The 10,194-nt window shown below is 33.1% G+C and overlaps 1 protein-coding gene across 1 annotated transcript in view; it reads left to right on the forward strand.

The window, feature by feature from the left end:
- Slf1 (SMC5-SMC6 complex localization factor 1) overlaps window positions 1-10,194 on the forward strand; it is an 80,254-nt gene that overhangs the window by 48,320 nt on the left and 21,740 nt on the right. The window contains exons 9-14 of the mRNA XM_013349653.2: window positions 842-976; window positions 1,860-1,913; window positions 2,579-2,737; window positions 3,919-4,082; window positions 6,342-6,470; window positions 7,179-7,332. Coding sequence (XP_013205107.1) covers window positions 842-976; window positions 1,860-1,913; window positions 2,579-2,737; window positions 3,919-4,082; window positions 6,342-6,470; window positions 7,179-7,332 — 795 coding nt within the window. The remainder of the gene's footprint in view (window positions 1-841; window positions 977-1,859; window positions 1,914-2,578; window positions 2,738-3,918; window positions 4,083-6,341; window positions 6,471-7,178; window positions 7,333-10,194) is intronic.

The raw sequence follows: 10,194 nt of genomic DNA on the forward strand, positions 1-10,194 counted from the left end.
GGGCAATAGGAGTAGGCTGTATGTTTTGGGGAGGGCAATTGGAGTAGGCTGTATGTTTTGGGGAGGGCAATAGGAGTAGGCTGTATGTTTTGGGAGTCCCCTGCACAGCCCTGACCAACAACTCAGAAGAAGGCTTCTCATGTCTGATATTGGGGTTTTTGTTTAGGTGTTCTTTGGCTCTTGATTGGAGCACCCTTGTGGCTGAATCTTTTTAAAGTGGAAAACACCACTGTAAACTACATCTGTATGTAATTCATATAATCTCTTCAAATACTAATATTGTTTCTAATTTTGTTCTTCTCTGGTGGAATACAAACCTTTTATAATAAAAAAGATAACCTTTTTCTAAAAATGTAACTTTATTTTATAATCCAAGTCAGAGCATGTGTATATAGATTGAACATTTTAAATCCAAAAATCAAAAGCCTGAAATACTTGAGAACAAGTGCTTCTAAATGACACATGATGAAAATTTTTGATGTAAAGTCAAAAATCCATGCCTCTATGTTACGGGCCAAGCAAAACAGACTAGGTATACCTAAGTTGTGTATTAAAGTTACCTCCAGGCATGTATATAAGAAGTATAAAGAACATCAATTAATTTTTTGTTTAGACTTTGGTTTTATGATAAGTTCAAATGAAAAATTTCTAAGATACTAAAGATTTAGCTCAGTGGCCCAGCATTTGCCTGCCAAGCTCAGTGTCCTGACATCACCATGTGGGCTTTAAAAGCAAATAACGAAATCACAAAATGTAAGTGGGATTTCTATAGTCTTGTATTTTGTGTGTGTGTTGAGTATTGTCTTTAGTGCAATATCTAAAGTTCTTTACTTGTATGCAGAAAGAAATGAAGAATTCTCTTCATAATGATTATGCCAATGAATCAAAAATCAAGGATGTCAAGGCAGATATGGATCTCACAGAAGTAAAAAATGCCTTAAAAAAGCAGATATACAGAGACATATATAGAGCTCAGGTAATGCTTTTCACACTAAAATTCTTTTCTTCGTAAGATATAAGTGACTGGGAAGTATGTTTGAATTCTGCTTGTTTTAATCCAGACACTTGGTAGTATTTAGAGAATGCTCTGTGTTGGTAGATCCTTGAAGTCTGACACTGCAGGCTAGCTGGTTGCATTACAGCTTTGCATCTCTGATGAGCTTAAGAAAGGGGCTTGAGAACAGGTGATTTACATTTTTCTTGTTAAAGCAGAAACCCTCTTGGTCTACCTTTACATTTCTAGTCAATTAGCATTTGAATTTATAACTTTTTAGTAACAAAATTCAATGTATTTATAGCTTCTCTAACAGTTTGTGTATTGCTTTGCCATCTTTTATTGTTTTCCATTGGCTTGCTTAATGAATACCTTTGAAGAACTTTCTTGAATCAGGATGTTATCTTTTATATTTGTTGCAGATACTATAACCTTTTCTAAAAATTTTCAAGTACAGGTAGTTTAAAACAATACAAGAAGTTTCTGTGTGTTATTTTTAGAAAACATAAATTCATTTTTTTCCCCTTTGGACTTTTATATAACATGTCCTCTGCATTTACATTTTTATTAAAGTACTAAGAAGAATAGACAACTTCAGATCTTTAAAGTAAAAATGGCCTGAAGTCATTTTAATTGAGAAGACAATAGAACTAGTCTATTCATGAGAATACTATGACCCTAAAATGATGATAGTTACTAATTTGAGTCAGAATGAGTATACAGTATTATTGAGTAGAATAATTATAGCTATTAATGTGTTCCTGAATCTGTTTTCAATGCTTAGCCAAGGTTTTGTGCTTTGTAAATTGAAACATATTTTTCAATTTAAATTGTTAAATCTAATTATATGGTTGTCATTTTGTAGGCTGTCCGATACAACTGCATTAGAACCGATAAACAGCCTGTATACAGTGTAGAGGTAAGGGGCTTGGAGTTAGATGGTTATTTGAGTAAAAAAAAGAAGTATAAATTTTAGTTATTTTGATTTAAGGTAATGTAATCAGAAATGTGGTGGGGAAGGATTATTCTTTTGGGAAAATTTTTCAACACAGCTGTCAATAGTGCTGAGAAAAAAATGTACCTAGTGCTCATTGTAGGTGAACTATATACTTTTTTTATATATCTTGACTTTAATAATTACTACCTTGGTGTTAAATTCTTCATCCAATACTTCCAAAATATTTTCTGTTATTTATCAACCATTCATTTTTTTAAATGGATTATTTTCTTCCTTGTGCTCTTCAAAAAGGGTCCAGTTAAAAATTGACACCTTCAGATTTGTAAAGCAAACACTTCCTCTCTAAGACTTTCTTTAAGAGGAACAGTTTACCACTTCAGGCAATGAAAAATAAGAAAGAAACAGCAAGTGATACTTTTGCAAACCTTCTAGTTTTTGTTGTTGTTGTTTGGGTTTATTTGAGAGCCTTCTACTTATGAAAGAGTTCAAAAGCTGTGCAGCCTGTGTTGTAGTAAGGACGGGAACCACCTATTTACAGATGAGGAAACGGAAGCTCTTTACTAATTCAAGAGCTGATCTCAGAGGTGAACTTTTCTGCCTTCAGACAGAAAATTCTTTTTCCTTAGGGTAAAAATGCAGAGCTCCCCAGGGGGATATTAAACTTAATCGAAAGCCTCATAGAGGGACAGTTCTTTAAAGAAGCCATCGAAGAGCTCTCCTCCTTGCAAGCCCAGTATGTGCCCCCTGTGTGCCTTCTCCATGCCCTTCTAGAGAATGTTCTGCAGGTAAGGACACTAAGAATCATTTTTTAAAGAATACTAAAATGTGAATATTAATTGTAATTTTTCTTTAAATCTCATTTTACTAGAAAGTGCAGTACCCATTGTTACCACTTTTTCTATTTTTAACAATATTTACATACTATGAATGACTTAGCCTATTGAAAAATGGTCAGAATATACTGTATAAAAAACATTGTTCAATAAAAAAAGAAAAAGTGTTACCTTTTTTCTGTGACTGTAAAGTAACAGAAATGTCAGATTATGGTATCAGATTGCTAAAATGCTTTTAGTAATTAATAGTCATTTTCTTTATGGTATACAGCTTAAGTGAATGTAATCAGTAGAAACAGTTAATTGTATCTTTGGAGAAATGGTCTTCTTTCATGTTCAGCAGGGTGCTAATTTTAATGCCATGGCAGGGATAAACTATGCTGTGGTAATGGTGGATACGTGTAAGGCTGGTATATGAAATAAAGCATACATCCACACAAACTCACATATGCAGAGTGTGTGCATTTTCACATTTCTTTGGACTTGAAAAAGCACATTAAATAGATTTTAAAGGTTAAATGGTGCTAAGATTTCCTATTTGTTCACAAAATGCAAATAAAATCAGTTGTACATCTATTTTATATTTATTATTGCTAATGTGATCATTGATTTTTGTCTCTTGAAAAATGAAATGGTTGTCATTGCAAATCTTTGATTATGCATATAAATAAAAAGGAAGAAAAATAGAGGATTTAGTAAAAGACAGTTGAGCTAAATTGTGGTCTGAAATCAGGCTTTTAGTACCTATGACTTAAAGAATTGATATAATTATCTTATTCTCTTATTAAAATATTAACAATAAATATTTCTGATCATTTCAATAAAATAAAGTCTAAAATTCAAAAAAAAACAAAAACCTGGTATATGAAGAGTTTTCACCTTGGCATTCTTTAGAATGTTCCTTGAGATTCTTAATCTCACTATCATCCTATATAAAAATCCCATATCTTCTACCCCTAATACTTAATGTTTCTGATGTGTGAATGTATACAACAGTCTTCCCTGGTATTTAAAACTGCTGTAGTAGTCTAATCACAAGATTGGACTAGAATTACTATTCTAGATTTAAACTAAATTAACTGGCGGAACTATTTTAGCTACAGTATTTTATTTTGTTTATTTTTAAATAATAGGATAACATAGATACATTTTCTGGTCGATACTTTCATATATTATCAGCTCTTCTTCATCTGCATCCTCCTTGGAAATCACCAGCCATGTTAAGATACTACTTAGAGTTATTTCAGTGTCCAACCTGTAGGAAAGGAGCCTGGTCTCTGGTAGAAGTGCTTATCAGGTAAGTTATTCTGCATATGAGGATGCATACATTTGTCTAATGGTTGTTTGTTTTTTAGGAACTGATTTTAATAAAGCATATTTGTGTTTTTAGAAAAAATATGAATGCTTATGTTTTGTATTTTGTTGCCAAACTTATAAAAAGGACAAACTTTATATTGATTATGTTTGTCATTTTCTTAAAAATACTAAGTATACAAAATAGGATAATGCCACATTTAAAATTTTTTTTCCAAAATAATGAATTTGTATTTTTTGAAATAAAAATTATTGAATATAAGCATCAAATTTTAGTCATAAAAAGCAGAAATATTAATCATGATATGCAATATCTAGTTTATGGGTTTATGTTATTATAATTAGATATTTGAATTTTTACCATCACATATTGTTTTCCAGATCCGTCATTACATATGTCATCTTCCTAGGCCTTTCTTTGTTTTCTGGGTGTTTCCAAAATTTCCTGTTTTCTTTCCACTAGCTAAACTAATTATGATTTTATGATTTCTACTATAACTTTAGTAGTCCTCCTTTGTTGGAAAGATTTTTTTCACTTATGTGTCCACAAGTGTCCTTCATATAAGAGCAAAAAGACACTTGGGTAGCTAGGCAAAGTTTAGATCTTTATAAGTTTCTTGAACACATAACCAGGCTTTGTTGCAGAATAATTGGGATGAAGTATGTTATAAACACTTGAGTCAGCAAAGTGCTTGTCACACTAGCATGGAGAACCTGTGTTTAGTTCCCTGAACTTTTGTTTTAAAAAGCGGGTATGGCGACAGTATGCTTGTAATCCTAGCATTGGGCAGAGGCAGATCTGTCTGTTTCTGAGACGTGCTGCCATCGTGAGTTCTGGGTTCATTAATAGCTCCTATTTTGCCGGATGTGTTGGCTCGCGCCTTTAATCCCAGTATTTAGCAGTCTTGTAGCCTGGCCTACAAAGAGAGTTCCAGGACAGGCAGGGCTGCATAGAGGAACTCTGTCTTGGTGGGGAGCTATTGTTTAAAATATAAGGTGACAAGTCATTGAGGGAGATACCTGATATCAACCTCTGGTCTCCACATGCACACAAACATGTATGCATATAAGCAAACACACAAAGACAAGGAAACTGGAGACAGAAATGAAAAGCAACAGATACATTGTTGATATTATCAATAAAAAAATTGGAGTTAAATAATGAATACCGTTGCTTAACTTCAGTCTCTGTAAGTCTTAAAATTTATTAGTAGTCTTGCTTTCTCTGTAAAAATACACTGCAGGGCTGGAGAGATGGCTCAGGGATTTATACACTTTTTGCTCTTCCTGAGAACCCAGGTTCTATTCCCAATACCCAAATGGTGGCTCACAACCCTCTATACTTAAAATTTTAGGGGATCCAATACTCTTACATTCTGACCTCTGCTGGTACCAGATACACACAGTGCATAGGCATACATGCAGGGAGAAACCTCCACGTATAAATAAATTTACAAACTTGTTGATTTAACAATCATGTGTATGTGTGTATATGTGTGTGCATGTGTATGTGTGTGTTTGTGCACTATAGAACTGTGCTAACAAACGCTTTCCTCATATGCACAAGCCAATTCAAGTGCCGTTTAAAGTTCTATTAACCATGATTATGACAAGATAAAAATAAAATGTTTAATTTTGAAAACTCTTAACTATGAAGCTATTTACTCGTTTATTAATGTAGTGGAAATGAAAATAATCATGGGTAAGAAGTATACTATACTTAGTATTATAATCTGATAATATTAAGTGGATCAAAAGGACTTGATGAAATTCCTGTGTCTTGGTTCTAACCAGTGAAATGAAGTGAGCAAACAGAGTATTGACAGTTGCTAGATACTATATTGAAACAGAGAAACTAGATTTGTGTTAAGAACTAAATCTTAGCCGAGCAGTGGTGGCATACATCTTCATTTTCAGCACTCAAGAGTGGGTAGATCTCTGTGAGTTCAAGGCCAACCTGGTCTACAGAAGGAGTTCCAGGACAGCCAGGGTGAAACAGAGAAATCCTGTCTTGAAAAATAGACAATAAAACAACTCAACAACAAGAAAAAAGAACTAAATCTTTTATATTTGACATGATTGAAATTTAAAGGAAGAAAATATTAAGAAAATTTTATTGAGCTTGCTTTAAAACTGTTAACGATTTTCTTAAAATTGTAGTCTTTAAAAATAAATATTTTGTCCACAACTTATTCAGTAACTTTCTTTTCATGAAATACATTGTTGGGTTCTTATTATTCAGGTCTTGCCTTTTCAATGAAGGTTTCTGTCATCAAATATCAGAAAATATTGGTTCTAAGGTGGTCCATCTTACATTGCTCAAGTTTTTCTTTCATTTACTTGAAAGTGAAGTACAGCATTTGAGTCAAAAGTAAGTGCTAATCACAAGAAATACTTTGCCATAGTTCTGTTGTTTATAATTATATATGTATCTCTCTTTAAGAAGTCTCCTACTTTATGTTTCTGTATAGGTTTTGTTTCCGTTTTTAAATACATCCCAGTGGCAGTGACAATTTGCTTACATTTTTTTTCTTTCTCTTCAGTTCATGTTTTTCTTACTTTTCATTTAGAAGAATATGTTTCAGGAAAATATATATATATGTAAGTTATAGGTGATATATATTCATAAATGCCCTGTATACATCACTGGTTTTTATTGAACTGAGACCATTTTTTTTCTGTTATAGGCACATTCATATATATGTATCAATTCACACATGTGTGTATTTATGTGAGAGACTCACATAAAAAGAAAGGCTCAACCTGAGAAGCAGCCCTCAGTAATATCCATCCACAGTGTTTTTTGAGACAGTGTCTTTCATTGCCCTGTAGCTCATAGAATAGTGACCAGTGAGCCCAAAGACCTGCTTGACTCGACTTTCCCAGCACTGGGACTATAACATACTCAACCCATGAGACTATTTTTAATATTTTGTCCTTTATTATAGCTCTGTTGTAATCTTTATATATTACCACCTTTCTCAAAAACTGGTGACATTCTTATTCTATCAAAATAGGTCTAATAACTGCTGTGATTACATTGATATAATAATTTACTTTTTGTTTTTGTTTTTATTAGGTTGTGTTCTCAAAGTCTAAAGGAAACAGAAAAAGGAATTCTTCTTGAAATCTTTTGGTCAGGGAGTGAAACTTCAGGACTTTTGTCAAAACCAGTAAATATGCTTTTGGAGTGGACTATCTATTCTCACAAGGAAAAATACAAGTCTAATGATGTAAGTTGGATTGCTTTACAAAACAATATGATCTATGGAAAATTCAGTTTCCCCTCCTTATCTGTAGGTTTCGCAAATATGGATTCACCCAGTTCATATAGAAATACTCAAAAAAGTGTCCTCCCTACTAAACATGTCCAGACTGTCTTATCATTATTACTTCAGCAGTCTGGTATAGCAATCATGTTACATTTAGACTGTATTAGTTATAGGTGATCTATACATGATCTGAAACAATGGGAGGATCATGGACATGCGGGCATCAGAGTACTGTGTAAGAATCTTGAGCATTCACAGATTGGGGATCTGTACATTTGAGACCTGTGGTATGTCCTAGAAGGAATCCCGGGCATAGATGCTGAGGGATTTTGTCCTTTGCAATAGCTTATATTTTCCTTTCCTTTTATAGTTTGAACTCCTTGAACAATTTGAACCCAAGTTTGTTACCGTTTGCTATGTAGTTTGTTTATGTCTATGGTAGCAATGCTTACAGGGCAGATTCTTTGTCATCTCTCATTGAGACATACTATCCTGCAAGATTTACATGTCCAGAATTGTAATGTCTGTAGTTATCATTCTAAATGTTTTATTTTTAGATCTTTCATATATATTTATATGTGTGTATATATATGTGTGTGTATATATATCTATATGTAAAGTATATATGTATATATAATATATATTTTAGACATTCCATTTTTAACAAAACTATGATTTAAAAAACTAAGCTATGCCATTTTGGAGAGTAACACAATAAAAAGTTTTGCTTGTTTTTAAAATTTACTGTATGTTCATAACTTACTGAAGCATTTCTTCATGAGTAGATTTTACTGTCATTGCAATTCATAACACATAGATTAGAGTATATTATCTGTTTTCAGAATGTCCTGGAATATTAAGTATAATAAAACATTAATCTTTGTCTCAAAATAAATATAAATGAATATATAATTGAAAGATGTGTTAAAAATTGTTAAAGAGATTTAATGATACACTGTCCAGCCATTTTTAGTTTTAAAAAAGTAAAATAAAACTTAGGCATACACCTGGAATAAAAGGCAACAAAAAATACACTGTAAGGTTTATATTCATATTGCAAATATGTCCTTTTAATGAATAAAGCTATAAACCAAGTGGTAAATGGAAACCAATTATTAAATGGCAACCTGTGGGCTTTAAATGTTGAATCTATTCATTAAAGGTTATGAAATTTTAAAAATAAGTGTCATTATTCTTATCACTTAGACTATGGTAGCTACTCTTATAAAGAGTATTATAGATTTTTCTCATGTTTATTCCCTACTATATCCTATGCAATAGAGCTATTTTTCTTATGATATTGTGAGTACGAATACTAAGCCACAAAACACAATTTTCAATTTTGCAAAGACTTTATATTTCTTTATCTTCAAACTCAGACACTGATCGTCGTTATCACACTGTTTTCGTGACTAAATTGGACTGTTGTCCCTCTCTATTACTTCTGAATCCTACAGGTCACTTATGTGCCATGTTGGCCAGGATGTATAGAGAAAGGTTCGCAGGCTCGTCCATAATAAGGGAACTTTGAAAGTTGTTTAAAATACAGTATTTAGATATTCTATGTCAGATGAACGCATTTTAGTGTGTTGTAGCAGTGTATCTATTTTTTATATTGACATTCCTTTCTACCTGGTAGTTATGATGTCATAGCTAGCATTTGGACAATACATATATGAGGACAGGAGGAGCATGCTTCTCTAAGTCTTAGTCAACAATTAAATGATACCCTCCTTTAGTGCACTGTGTAATTGTATAATCAGCTGGATCAGGCTAGATAACTGATGAGGAGTGATGTGCAGGGAGGGTGCTTGTTCGTTCCCAGCTGCTCAGCCCCACAATAATCACACAGAAACTGTATTGATTAAATCACTGCTTGGCCCATTAGCTCTAGCTTCTTATTGGCTAATCTCTTACATATTAATTTAACCCATTTCTATTAATCTCCGTATTACCACATGACAGTAGCTTACCGGCATAGTTTTGGCATGTCTGACTGGCAGCTCCATGGAGTCTCTCTGACTCTGCCTCCTTTCTCCCAGCATTCCATTTAGTTTTCCCCACACAGCTCTGTTCTACCCTATCAGGCCACACCAGTTTCTTTATTCATTAACCAATAAAAATAACCCAGAGAAAAGGACCTCCCTCACCAGAGTGATATCATTATAGTACTGTTATCTACCGTGAGTAGAGCAGGGAAATTGCAGAGTATTTTGTGTAGTAAAATTGTATGAGGGTATAAAGAAGAAAACATAATATTTTGAGTGCATTGTAGTTAATGCCTTTTGTCTTTCAGAATAGTCTGCCTTTGGTTCTTTTTTTTACATCATTAGTTTCACACTTTTTAAATTTTTATTGTCTCATCTTATCTTCTTTAATATTTGGATCTTTTTTGTCTTTGTTTCTAATACTTGTATTTAGTAGGAATTACTTTTAGAGTACAACTTGGCCTTCATTTCATATATTTAATACTTTAATTTAGGGCATGATTTTTTTTTTATTTTTGCCAATAACTTTGTTACTGCACAAACAAAATTGCTCTTAATACAATAATTCTTCTACTAGTAGCATATATTATCTAGTTAAGAGTAGACTTACATTCAAAATTACCTAAAATTATTTCTTTTTTTTATTTTTTATTGAAAAATAAATTTCTGCTTCCTCCCAGCCTCTCATTTCCCTCCCTCTCCTCCCACTCTTCTCCCTCTCCCCCCACTCCTCTCCCCCTCCCTCTCCAGTCTGAAGAGCAGTCAGGGTTCCCTGCCCTGTGGAAAGTCCAAGGTCCTCCCCCCTCTATCCAGGTCTAGGAAGGTGAACATCCAA

The sequence above is a fragment of the Microtus ochrogaster genome, chromosome 19 (genome assembly GCF_000317375.1).
Source record: "Microtus ochrogaster isolate Prairie Vole_2 chromosome 19, MicOch1.0, whole genome shotgun sequence".
Lineage (NCBI taxonomy): Eukaryota > Metazoa > Chordata > Mammalia > Rodentia > Cricetidae > Microtus > Microtus ochrogaster.